Source organism: Lutra lutra, chromosome 18 (assembly GCF_902655055.1).
Source record: "Lutra lutra chromosome 18, mLutLut1.2, whole genome shotgun sequence".
NCBI classification, from domain to species: domain Eukaryota; kingdom Metazoa; phylum Chordata; class Mammalia; order Carnivora; family Mustelidae; genus Lutra; species Lutra lutra.
In genome coordinates, this window is record NC_062295.1 from 34,156,507 (window position 1) to 34,170,295 (window position 13,789).

General features: G+C 54.8%; 1 protein-coding gene across 1 annotated transcript; it reads right to left on the reverse strand.

Moving 5' to 3' along the window:
• Positions 1-744: 744 nt before the first annotated feature.
• Positions 745-13,781, reverse strand: CPSF4 (cleavage and polyadenylation specific factor 4). The gene is given in 10 exon segments (XM_047712804.1): positions 745-963; positions 3,691-3,859; positions 5,333-5,385; positions 5,388-5,404; positions 6,474-6,567; positions 6,945-7,040; positions 9,132-9,284; positions 10,898-10,918; positions 10,921-10,947; positions 13,492-13,781. Coding segments are annotated over 10 exon segments (804 nt in total). The 5' UTR covers positions 13,595-13,781; the 3' UTR covers positions 745-892.
• Between the last annotated feature and the right edge of the window lie 8 nt (positions 13,782-13,789).

The window sequence follows — 13,789 nt, forward strand, 5'->3', positions numbered from 1 at the left end:
TTAATCAACCTCATAAAAAGTCTTCTTGTGATGGAACTTGAATGGGCCCAGGTTGCCCAGTGGGTTGCAGGTGACAGTTTCACATTTCCAGGTTCGGGGGCAGGGGGGTCTCCGGAGGTCAAAGCTGAGTGACTGTGCAGATGCTCTGCGGGCCGGGAGGTAGGTGCACAGATGGACCGTGGCCTCGATTTAATGGGTGCTCTGCAGCTCCAGCTGAAGGTACACTTTGAGATATCCCACAGTCAAGTAGGTGCTCCAAGAAAATCAGCCCAGAGGAAAAAGACCCTCACCCCGGAGAGCCCTGTGCCCTTCCTCTCCACCACTGCCACCTTGGAGCAGGACCAGGCTGAGGCAACAAGTGCATTTAAGTTTGCCCTGAAGGGCTGCCCTGTTCAAATCACATCGACAGGCACAGCTTCTGAATTCAGCAGGACATGGAAGAAGCAGGCATGACCTGGTCGAAGCTTTAAATGATCCACCAGCCCCCGGGGTCACCAAGAACTGGTGTTTAATGATGAGGCCTTGAGGGGAAGGGCTATCTTCCACACCGACTGCTTAGCAGAAGCCCTTTGCCACAACCTCCTCCCTTCCCCCAAGGGCGGTGTGCAGGGAGATCGGACAGGAGGTACGGATACTAGATAAACATGATGCCGACTTGGAAGGACCAAACTAGAGCACTCGTCCCCTTTTAAAAAAAGATTACAGCAAAGTGATAAGGAACTGACAGACGTAGCCCCTCAAAACGATAACCCCAGCGTGCCTGTCTGCCAGCCCCAGCCAGCGCTGCACCAACACTGGCGTTAAACAGTTCAATGCACGCTCCCAGCGAGGGCCCAGAGTGGTTCCCAACAGCGGGGCCCTCTGGGCTGCTCTGAGCTGGCTCCAGCTGCTGTCACTGTCCACTGAGAAAGGCCAAGTGCCCTTTCGTGCATCTGTTGGCGTAGTGTCCTTTCTCGCCACACTGGGAACAGCAGGGAGGGAGGGAGGAGACAGAAAAAAAAACACCATTTTCAAACGCAATTTTCAAGTAAGGTTGCACCCACCGAACACCAGGTTAGGGATGGGACTCTGAAATTCTCAGTGGCACAGACTTCATTCAAACACGAAGGAGAAGGAGCTCCAGAGTATAGTGGCCCAGAAACTGCAGCAACTCGGCAGATGGAAGCACAGCTGTGAGCCAGAGGCTGATGTGAGAGCACACGGTAGGGGAGCTCCTGCAGGCTGGGCCCATGTCCGCACGGGCCTGTCCATGGAAGGTCTCACGGTGGGCGGCCAGGACGATAAGAATCCCATGGCACCAGAGTTCCCCCACCTGCCTGGGTACCAAGCCCCTCTGTGTGGCTGGCCCGTCACTTACCTTTCTGAGGCACTGTTCTGGAGACAGGAGGGCAACAACGTGAGAGAAGCCACCAGCTCCTCCCCCAACTCATTGTCATGGACACAGTGGGCTGCACCCAGTTTTCCCTCCTGGCTCTTGCCCAAGTACCCCCCAGATGGGTTTGTTACAGGATCAGAGAGATGGGACAATGGTTAGATTTGGGCAAACAGGCCCAGAGCATCACTTCAAAATCTAGCACTGATTCTGACTTGTCCTGGCTGATTATCCAGGCCCTTCCTTAGCTTCTCTTCATTCATTCTTGTTACTCAGAAGCAGAAGGGATTTAAACGTTGAACGGCCAGCCTCAAGCACTGAACAGAGGGTCGGGAGGAGACAGGTGGGGGCACCCACTCTGCACTAACCCACCCAGGGCCCTCGCAGTCCTGGCTTCCTCGGCTTGGAACGCTGGGCTCTACCCGGTCCTGGCCCGGATCTCCCACCTACTGTGTCTCCCGACCCCACAGGCCCGTGTTCTCAAGTCTGCCTAATCTGTAGGTGTGACTGTGTGGCTGAATGGCCCGTGAAGCTGCCAGCTGGCCCTTCCCACCAGTGAGAGAAGCAGAGGGAAGGACGAACAGGCCCCTGCTCACAGCACCTGCATGTCCACTGGCCTCCACAGCTGATCCTGGAGAACCCAGGATTCCCACGAGGTGCCTGTAAAGCGCGTGTGGTGAGAAGAGGCAGTAGGTTCTAGCTCCACCTAAGTTCAGGATGTAGGAGAACCTGTTGCAGGGTCCCGGGACGAGAGGGGCAGGGGGCAGGATGCTAGTGACACTGCCTCAGAACACCTGCCCGTCTCCTCGTACTGGGTAGTGACTGGTCGGAGGCACAACCCCTTTTTATACTCCTCACCTGGTGGGGACTCAGACTCAGAAATCTGCAGCCTTTAGTGGTTTGGGGCCCCTGCCGTCCCTCCCCGAAGAACACAACCCCCTCCCACCCAGGAAAAGAGCGCGAACACTCTGTTTCAGCTGGGCTGGTCCAGAGCAGGGGCTCGGTGAGTGTCTCATGGCTGAGGGAGTGGCTCAGCCTTTCTGGAGGGAAGTTCTAGGACCAATTTAAGCTAAGCATACGTCTCCTGACTTGGACCTTCTACTTGTAGGCACGGATGCCGCTATGAGGCAAGAGCTCACAGACCTCTACGTGTCAGATTCAGCACTGGTTTTAGCAGCGGAAACTAAACTGCTACCAGCAGAGGACTGGTAAATTGCAGTTCTGTTAAGGCACCAGTGAGACAGATTAGATTTACGTTTTCCGACAGAATGATCCACAATGTATTATCAAGAAAAAAAAGGACTACAGGACATTCTGTATCCCAGGGCCCTATTTATATTAAAATAGACTTTCCTTGCGCTTGTGTGAATATAAAAGTTTGCCACAGCAGTTCTCCACGTGGGATGTGAAGGAGCACCAAAACCCAAAGATTGTGACGACACAGCCCACGGAATAAAGTGGCTGGTTCAGGAAGGTGGGAATGGGACAACACTGCTCCCAACATTCTGTGTCATCTAAACGTTTCTACCGAAAGGTAACTTTGTATTTTGTCTAATAATCCCCAATCTGAAGTTTTTCTGGCCTAGTTCTGTTATCAGTTGTTTCTGCTGACCTCCCTCAGTGGTGGCTGTTTCCTTCTAGGTTTTGTGATTTTAATTACGAACTCATTCTTCAGGACTTAGCTGTGGGAATTATATGTGATTGGGTTTGAGAATAAATTCCTTGTAGAGCCAGGCACCAGGGGCCCCCATGTGGGGCTGTTTCAGATTGGAAAACTCAGTTTATAGCTTTCTAGTCCTCACTGGGGTGTGAATACGGCCCCGAGCTCATGAAGGTTCCCCTGGTGACTATAAACTCTCAAGGCACTGACCTCCACCTTTCCATCCAGAGCTAAGAATGAGACGCTTTTCAAATAGGTTTTTTAAAAGTTCACCCATTCCCTGAGGGGTGTGTGTGTGTATTGGTGGGAGGAGTGCTTTTCTTTCTGCGTGGGCTTTTGTCCCCTTCCCTTGGGGACGCCTTGCAGGATGTGAGGACATCCAGAGGCTTCAGGGCTTACTCCCTTCTCAGGGACATGTGCTTCTACTTTATTACCAGCCTCCCTTTCCTACAAGCTCCATCCTTTCATCAGCAGCATGTGTGATCATTCACTTGGCCTTGGTGCGTCGTGGAAGGAAGCAGGATGGTCTCTAGCCCACCAGAGTAGCCCATTTTCACTCTTATGGTCCAGAAACAAAGACGGTATCATTTTTCAAAATGAACTATGTGGGAAATGAGGGAATGGCCTCGCCCCACCCCCCAGCCCTGGGACTCACCTTTGTAACAGGTGACCTGCTCCAGCGGCCGGGGTCCCCGGTTGCCTGCGCTGCTGTTTTGACTCTGCATGACCCCGATGACCTGCGGGGCTCTCTGCTGATTGGGAGAAGAGTTCTGACTCGTTAACTGGATCAAGGAGGACGACCTTTGTAATGGCGGATTGTTACTTTGCTGGAAAGAGTTACACAACACGGTTTTACTGCGGAAACACGTGCACGCAGACTACCAATGGGGACAGGAAAAAGAGGGCGGGACTGCTCCGCATGACCAGCAGGAAGAAGGGCTTCCGTGGCGGCCCTGCTCAGGAGAGCGGGCAGAAAAGAAAACATCTGGTGATGATGGCAGGAGCCGCTGCCCGAAAAAAACACCATGCAGACACACAAAAACGAAAATAAAAGTAGAAAACAAAACACCAAAGAGACGAGGAGGTCTCTGGGGCAGCAGGGCGAGGGGCATGAGCAGGCCTTACTTTTGTTTCTGAGGTTCTAGCTTCAGGTCAGGATGAACGCTTGGTTCAGCCAGATGTTTAGCAGCCTACACGGCGAGCAACAGTCACAGAAAAACAGTTGGAGGCTGACATGCTGACCTGTGGTCTAGGGGCTGAGAGGGCCCTCCACTAGGGAGTCATGTGAGCAAGGGGGACAGGGGCTCCTGGGGTGGGGACTGGATGGCTAGGCCACCTCCCAACCAAGAGGGTTCCTGGCTCTGGACCTCGTAAATACAGGAGCAGTGAGCTAGAAACCCCGGTTGTCATGGCTGTTTCCACACTCAGGAATTCCCTGGCTTTGCGATGGTTCTATTTGAGTTATCCCACAACCGCCTGAGGGCGGGAGTCAGTGCAAGGAGTCTGGCCGGCCCCACGCCTTCCTGAATTAGCCTGTTAGCACGCAAGGATGGACAGGGCTCTGGCAATGGGCTCAGAGGTCAACCAAGTAAAAGGTAAGAATTCAAGATCAGTAGACAGCTTTACTCAGCCTGTTGAGACCCTGCTTAGCGTACCTGAACAGCCTTTCTTCTGGGCCCCCCACCCTCCACTCCCATAACCAACCAGGGTGCCCTTCGTTTGGTCGGGGGCGGGCGCTGCAGATTCCCACGTGTCTCTGGCATCTCTTCCTTTTATGCTTGAGGATCACCTCATTGTGGGCTCGTGGGACCCCCTTGTCTAGGAAGGTGGAGCCAGCTGGTCCTTCATCCCTGTTCCCAGCCCGCCCTCCCTGCCAGGAACCTCCACACGGGGCAGCAAGGACACTGGCACGGGTGGGAGGACCGGTCAGCCCCAGGTCAGCTCGCAGGTGCTCCTGCCCGGCTGTGGGACCTCAAGTGAGGCCCGCCCTCGAGGACTTTGTTTCCCTGTTTATAAAGGGAAGGGCTGGAACCTGAAGCAAGAGCAGCAGACCCATAGCGCTTCATGCTGCCTCCACTCTGGCTCCCGAGGGGCGCCGCAGGCCCACTGGCCAGGCCAGAAGGGAAGAGAAGCCAGGGAGCATTTGGCTCTCCACCCTAGAGGGAGATGCAGAATTTTCTGCTGGAACTCAGGGTGACACCCCTCCTGTCCCACCTCCTCCCCTGCTCTCACATGTCGCCAGCCGGGTGAGTGGCTGACTGCGTGCCAGGGCAGGCACCGCTGGGGCCGGGGCACGGTACCTTTGTCGGAGGCTGCGTCTGCTGTGGCAGTGGGGGCTGCTCAGTGGTTCCATTGGCAGTTCAAATCGAGGGCTGGTCACCCCGCAGCCAGAGGGTATGAGAACAAGGGGAGGAAAAGAGGGGATGAGAGAGGGGCCGGGCCAGGCCAGGCACTGTCTCAAACTCTGGCTCTGGGAAATCACAGGCAGCCTCTCTGCCCAGACACAGGGCAAGCCTGGACGTGGGGTGGGTGCTGCTCTCAGCTCTGTCCCTGAAGTCTTGGGAAAGAGGCGAAAAGAATGGACTCGCCTGGACTCAGACCCAGCTCTGCTCATACCTATAGCCATGGGACCCGCAGCAAGTGCTGCCTCCCACAACATGCACCCCTTTCCCGAGGGTCTAGCTCAGCTGCCAGACCACCGCTAGCAGGACAGCTCCCCTGGCTCTCGCCCTCGGGAGTGGGACCAAGTGCGCAGCACCCACCCACCTGCCCACGTGTGGCAGGGACCAGGTACCTGTGCTTCTGTGCAGGTGTCACTGGGGTAGATGGAAGCAGCCCGGGGACTGGGGAACACCACTGTTCTGCAGTCCCCGGAGAAGTCCGACTCCATAGTCACCCCAAGTGACAGATGTGCATGAAGGCCCATGAGAGGAGCTAAGAGCCCTGCTGGGCGAAGAGAACCCACCTTCAGGTGCCAGCCCTACCGCCACAAGACCTTGGCCAGTGGCTGAGCCCAAGCCTCGGTGTTTCTCAGGTGTGAAATGGGGACATTCTCTATTCTCTCTGTTCACACACACACTTGTGGAGAGCTATCTGAACTAGTGTACATGGAATCTCAAGGTTACAGCCTCCACAGAGGAGGCCTCCAAACTGAAGTCTCCTTCCTTTAGGGCCCAGGTTCTTAACCAGAGGTCCCTAACTGACATGCAAGACGTGAGCTTTCCTGGACCACGGAGACCAGCTTTCTTGAGATCTATGACCCAGGAAAGGTTAAGTGCTGGCCTACTAGGCAGAGCCACCTCTGAGCTCAGGGAGCAGTAGTGGCCCCAGGCCCAGTTGTGACACCTGCAGTGATCAAGGCCAGGTGGACACAGGAAAGATCTAGAGGGCAGCAGGGCCTCGGGCAGGAGCAGGGTGGGAGAATAAGGTCTGGCTACTCACTGCATGAATTTACACGAGGGCCCCTCTGGGCAGAATCCCACGAGGTAATTCACACAGATGACTCTCCGTGTGTGCCGGTGCCTGCACAGGGGACCTGCGGAGCCAAGTGTCCAGGACATTCAGACGCCCTGCTTCAGGGGATGCCCTCGAGCCCCTGGGCCAGTCAGAGCCCTGCCCACACCACTGTCTGGGGTGCAGAGAACGAGAGCAAGGCCCCAGATGTGGGCTCTGCCTCGTATCCATTCACAGGGGATAGCAGGCAGGGCCCACGACCTCTTCAATGCTAGTTTCCTTATAGAAAATACGGGAGAGAAGGCCGTCCACGTGGGAGGTCTGGGAGGCTCAGGTGACCTGAGGGTGTAAATAGCCTCACTAGCCCCAGACGGAACAGGTGGGACAGGTAGAGGGTCGTGTGGGCAGAGGAAGAGAGGACTGGCCTCTTGCTGGAGGCCCAGCCACCCGACACCCTACCATGCTTGCAGAAGCCACGGTCGTACCAAGGGCAGTCCTTGATCTTGGACTCAGGGTCGATGTGCAGGAAGGGGCACTCCTTGTTGCTGCACTCCCCTGCAGGGAAAGCCAGGTACACATCCATCGGGGCAGCTCGGGGACAGGGGACTCAGACCCCCTCAGCTTTTCTCAAGGCTGTGGCCTGCTGTGTGGCAGAGGGTCAGGTGCTTCTCATGTCCCCTCCTGGCCTGACAAGTCCTGAGCCCCAGGGCAGTGTCACAGAGCCTTAGTCTCCTGACCTATACGGGACTGTGTACATGATTTGTACATGGTGCTTCCCTCTCACGTGTCCATGCTGCCTGAGGGTCAGGGACCCAGAGCCGGGCACAGGGTACACACTCCTCAAATAATTCAAGGCTCTACCCCTTCCCTAACTGGGGTATCCTGGGCACTGGGGGGGCCCCAAATGCGCAAAGGCACCAACTGAGTCCAGGAAATGACTGGTCTGCTCTGATCAGCCCTTCGCATCTACGAGCCGGACAGGGGAAGGTCTGAGAATTCTGCTTCTTTCAGGACAAAAGTAGGGAAGACTTGGGAACTCGAGGCTGGATCCCTGGGGTCGAGTGCGATGGAGGCTTTGTGATGACAGCTCCTCTCAGGAGCAACTGACCCAGCTGGGGGGCTGTGCCATCCCCAAGCTTGCCCTCCCCGACCCATGTTACACATGAAAGGCCAATCTGATCTCTGTTGGTCAGAGAAAATGTACGCACTCCTTCCCAGACATACCAGAAATCGCTGTGAGGTGCAGCCCACCCCTCCCCAGGCTCCCCCTCCCTGGCCATGCTGGCACCCCATCCGTGCCCCCACCTGACCAGCCCCTTCTTAGCCTTCCAATCCCAGCTCTGCTCTCACCTCCTCATACAGGCCTTCCCTGACCATTCAGCCTAAAGGACACAATAGTCCTCACGTGGTCCCATCACCCGTCTAGCTCTTGAGAGCACGTCTGCAATAATCTCCATCTTTGTCTCACTGGCATCAGCGGCCTCTTTCCCTGGGCCACTAGGGCAAAAGCACCGTGGGGACACGGACTAGGTCTGTCCTGTTTACTAGGATCCTCACTTGTGTCCCAGGTGAGAGGAGTTGCAGACAGTACCCGCGCACCTGGCAAGGCTCTGTCGGGGGCATACCTGAGGCATCGGGGGGCTGCCGGGCCCAGCAGAATAAAGGAACCCAGACCAGGCTGCAGAGGTGCCCTGAAAAGTCTGTCCAGGAGGGCTGGCTCCTGTCTTTGGGTCCAGATGGGAGATGGCTCCCATGGAAGGGGATGCCCCCTTCCCGTGCTGATTCCAGTATGGGTGAGGCAGGGTTGGGAAGCTATTTCTGACCCTCTGTGCTCTGACTTCACAGCTTACGCTACCTCTACAAAAAAAGCCACAACTGTCTTTAATAAACTGGTGGCCACCCCTGTTGGGCTGCTGGAATATTAATGTCTCCCGAGGACAGTGCTTTGCAACCGTGCGGCATGCCCAGCACACCCAGCCCACGCGGGGAGTAGAGCAGGCGTCCGGCCTACCAGGCCCCAGCACAGGGCCAGCATCCCAGAGCCAAAGCCCACCCTCATCCTGACCAACAGGGTTGCTTTCTGTGCAACCTGGCCCCCAGCAGAGAGCCAGGGGTTCAAGTGCCACCAGGGAGCATAACAGCTCTGCTGAGCCCTGGCCCACCCAGCTTCTCCATGAAGTCGCTCAGGACAGGAAAGAGCACTCATGTTCTCTACACAGGGATCAAGGCAATCTCAAGGTGAGGAGTGGAGCTCTTGCCACCAGGAGACAGCCCCCCCGCTTACAAACTACTACCTGGGATCACTTTCCCAGAGAGAAAGAACCAACTGAAGCTCCGGGGACAAGGAGTCGCCATGCTGGAAGCAGCAGCTGATTTAGAGGAAAAGGCCACTGGGAGCAGAAAGAAGGCCTCCAGCCAACTGCACTGTGCACGTACCTGCTACATTACCCCGCACAGTCGCCCAAACTCCCCAAAGTACTGGAAAACTAGCGGGCCAGCTGAACTTGGTGGGCACTGCCTAAGGTTCTGAGGCCAGAAAGCTGGGAGATGGCAGAAAATGCGGGTACACGAGCAGCTGCTTCTCCTTCTGGGCCTCAGATCTGCGTGAAGCCTCCCCGGGGCTCCCAAAGCCAGGCATCTGCTCACCAAACTTGGAGTAGAAGTAGCACTCAGGCATCTTGGTCATGTCGTACTCGTGCAGAAACTCACACTGGTCCCCCCTTCTTGCACAGTCCCGCAGCCAGTGTTTGCACACAACGGTCTTCTCACCACTGATGTGGCGGAAGGGACACATGCCCCCTGCCGAGGAAGATGGGGTGCCATGAGGAGGGCGGGGCCTGCATCCCACACATCCCTCCAGTACCCGAGAGCGACATGTCCTGGAGGTGGTGGATGCCTCTTGGCGAAAGGCTATGTGATTTCAGGCAGCACAGAGCCACACATCTTAAGTTTTAGTACTTCGTTTACGAAGACCTAACTAAAGCATCGAATCATGATTTCACAGACATCTCTAAAGGTGGTGGGGGAATGAGCTCATTTCTTAACTGAATTATAGTTCTAATGATATACGCAGACATGGCAAAAAATTGTAGGGGTAGTAAAGGAAAGGCTGGGGTTTGGGAAACACAACCCTTTATAAGAAAAAGGTAAAGAGGCCCACCAGCAGAAGCCTGGACTCCAAGCAGGTTTCACCTCTAGTTATGAGTGCCCACTTAGCATCCAAGAATTAAGAAAGAAAATCAACCTTGGAACTGAAGAAACGCACTGTATACAAACTGGGGGAGGTCTTCCTTCTGTAGCAGGACCTGAGCGATCAGCCACCAGCTGGGACAGAGCCGTACCCTTGGAAACTCCTATTTCTAACTTGTGGCTTGGCAGGACCACTGGGAAGGCCCAACCGGAATGAGGTTGTGACTGGGAAAGACCTAGACCAGCCCCTTCTAACATAACTTTGCAGGGATGCTCTTATATCTATGCTGTCCAATATGGCAGTCCCGGGCCACATGTGTTAACTAACTAGTAGCCACGTGTGGCCAGTGGCTACTAGTTAGTAAACACAGAGATAGCCGCGGTGCACTGTGTTAAGGACAGCTGTCTGACAGAAGGTGGCAGGTCAGAAGGCAGAATTACCAAGTCCAGACATGGGAAGAAGACCAGGGGCCCAGCGGGAGATGATAGTCTAACCAGACAGCCCCGATCAACCTGGCTGATCTACCCAGCAAGTCTATTCTTTCTGTAGTAAATGACTGAGTTATAGAACCAAACTTGCCAAAAGCATCCATTAAAACCATTCCCTTGCTCTAATTCTGTGCTCCTTACTCACTGATAAAAATTTAGTTTCCAAATAAATTTGCCTACAGGAAGAAAAATGCCCAGACCTATCCATGGCACGTAAGGTCCCGGCAAGCAATCGGTCTCTTTCTGAATTAGTGGATAGTCTGGTTCCAGCAGCCCCTGTTGGAGCCTGGTTGGAATGAACAAGGCTCCCAAGGACAGACTACCGCTGGGTTTTTGATGACATGATACAGAGGATAATGAGCTCGTATAGACTGTAGAAGCAGAAAGGCTTGGGTCCAGACACTGGCTCAGCTACTCACTAACTTTGCAATCTTGAAAAGTTCCTGAACACCTTGGTGCTTGGCCCTTCTGTTCATGTCACAGGTCAGCTTGTGGCCACAGGCTAAGTGAGGTGAGGAGGCAGACTCAGAGTGAGGTTCCGTCCTGTGTTGAAGGTTCCAGGCAGAATACCCCCTCATGTTCCTCGCCTGTGAAGTGCCGTTATTTCATCTAGGGACACAGCTAGTCTTTAGAAAGCAATGCAAGCCAGAGGTCTGCTGGCCTACGAGTCTGCTAGGGGGCAGGGTGGTGGAAAGCACCTTAGGATGAACGTTGGGGAGTCAGGGGTTTCTTACCTTTGCCACAGGCAGCTTTCAAAAGAATTCACAGACAGCAGCCCCTGACTCTGCAGAAGGAAAGGAGAGGCGTCAAACAAAGTGAAGTGTGTCTGGGAACAGCTGAAGACAGGGGGAGGGGACCCTTCTTGCCTTTAACCCATGAAGGGTTCAGGGTCTGGCAAAAAAAAAAAAAAAAAAAAAGCAAGGCCTGGCAAACACCAAAGCTGCTCATTTCAACACTCACTGCAAAGTGAGACACCGATATTGAACCCAGTTACTCTGAGAGCCTCCTCTAAGCGAGATGCTTTCAAGGAGTTAGGAGTGGGTGTGGGAAGGATGGGGCACAAATTCACAGAAGTACCCCCAGTTCAGACTTGGATTTTCTAGAGAGCTAACTCACAGGTCCTTTAACATGAGGCAGAAGGAGGGAATGAGCTCACAGGAGACACAAACAATCAAATGGGGACTATGAGGCGGAACACGCTCCAGAGAAGGGGTGGGCCTCAGAGGAGATGCTATTCCGGAGGGAAGAGCATAATGGAAGGCACAGAGGCACTTTGGCTGCCCGTGATCTAGTTCATAGTGGTGCAACACCAACACAATTATTAAAGGCACAGTCTTCTGCTTCCCCAGAGGCAGCCATGGTGTCTGTTAGTGACTCCAGGGGGTAAGCCTTCAAAATGAGCCCAGGAATTCACTCGCCATGGCTGCTAGAATAAACCGTCCATGGCTTCACAGTTTTCTCTATCAGCCGGCATGTTAGAGTTACTGAAAATCCACCAACAGCGTCTTGGAAAGCCACTTTCATACCTCGCTTTGCTAACTTGCGAGAGATTCCTTGGCTTCTCGGAAGCAGGCAGATTTTGCTAGGACAGACTTAAGGCTGTCAAGGGGGTATCATCCATTTGCATCTCAAAAAGCTTAAGGCAAAAAGTTGTCACTCATTTGCATTTCAAAAAGTTGAAAAAGCCTTACATTAAGAAAAGCATCATAGAAGAATATTTCTGGGCTCTTCTCAGAGGCTAACGTTGCTTCATTCCTTGAAGCCAGAAGTCCACAGTCCTGGGGCCTGGGTCTCAGGCAGACAGGTTAAGAGTATGCCTTCAGGGGAGAACTGACACTTCTCCCAAAACTAAGAGAACAATGAAGTGCCGTGGCAGAGGAGAAAAGGTTGTGGCCTCCCAGGGCTTTAACACACTGAAGTGGCTTGTGGGCAGAGTGCTGAGGGTGACAATCAAGTCTGAGGTCCAAACTAGGGCAGCACCTGTGGCAAGGCATGTCCTTCACTCTCTTCAGAACAGGTATGTAGGCCCCTTGCTACTCACCTGTCCTCACAGACTCAAGTATGTGCAGTCCCAGGCTGGAGAAAGGTGGGTGGGAAGGAGTTGCCCTGCATGGACGGTTTCATGGCCTCAGGCTAATGCCATCAACACGGGGAAAGGCCACAGGGGCAAAGGTGGTCGTGCACGCAAAGGCAGTAAGTGATCACATGTGTCGGGCCAGCAGCCGCTTGTAAGATGTGTACTGTAGAGATGCAGGTGGTGTGCGTATAAAATAAGGTTACCAGAAGTATGTCTCAGGGGTAGAAGCAATATCTTAGAGAGAAGCGTCAGCATGAGTGGGACAACTCAGGTCATGTGTGCATGAGAAATGTGGCCACTTGAGGGGAATGAGGCTGCAGGGAGGCTCTTCCAGGCCACGGACACGTGGGAGAACAGGGCCTCTGGCAGTTATGGGACACGGCACAGGGGGGACACGGCACAGGGAACTGCAGACTGAACCAGTCAAGAACACTGGAGAGCTCACCTGGCTCCACCACGTACCTAGTTGCCACCAACCAAGTGGTCTCCGGCACGTCCCTTCCCCCGCCCAGGCCTCAGATGCCTCATCTGTGGACTGAACCCAAAGACCTCTAAGCTTTAATGTTATAACATTAGATTCCAAGTATGTCCAGAAAGGAGAGAAGAAAACTGCTAGTTTATTTTAAAGCACTACACAGCACCTAAGTGGGGGTGGGGGAGCTATCATCTGAAGGTGGAGAATGAAGGGAGCTCAAACAGCTGCGCAGGTGTGATGAATGGCCCGAACTGGGGTCCAGAGGAAAAGTGAGGGATGGGCTCTCAGGAGTGCACATCCTACAAAGGAGCTTGAGAGTCTAACCGAGAATCTCTGTCGCGGAGAGGGACAGTGGGCCTTCCTCCAGTAAGACTCTTCCAACCGCCCAGTTTTGATGAAAGCAAGAAGAGGGTGCTCCAAGTGGAGGGGTGGGGGTGCTGGAGGTGAAGAGAAGGAATACCTAACTATTTTCTTTTAGTTAGGGGAGGGAAGTAATTTCCAATCCGGGACACCAGCTTTCATTCAAGACTTATATGAACAGCCAGACCTGGTCCTGCCCTCCTGAAGATTGTATTAGAATAGTCCCAGGGGTTCAGAGCTTGGAGAAAGGGGGGCTCCCGAGTCTGAATGGGGGAAGGAGAGCCCCAGGACAGGCGAGGAGTTCCAGGACCGATGGGGAGAAGGTCCCAGGACCCAGGGAGAGGGCGTCCCGAACCGAGGGGGAGGGGTCCCGGGGCCGAGTCGGTCGCGCCCCTCGCCCGCGGCCCCGCGCTCACTGTCCATGCCGGGGAAGGGCAGCGGCTGTGCCCCTAGCTGCTGCTCCACTGCGATCTCCAAGTCGAACTTGATGTGGTCCACGCTGGCGATGATTTCCTGCATGGCGGCGGCGGCGGCCACACCGGCCCGACTACTCCTCAGGTCCCTCGCCGCCCTCACACCTCTACCCGCCACCGGCCCCGCCGCACACGGTCCTCCGCCTCGCCTAGTCTCGCCGCCGCCGCCGCCCGAAGGATGCCGGGAGCTCCCGGAGCCCGCGCCGGCCTTTGGCTTGTCCAGACCCGGCCAACAGAGCCG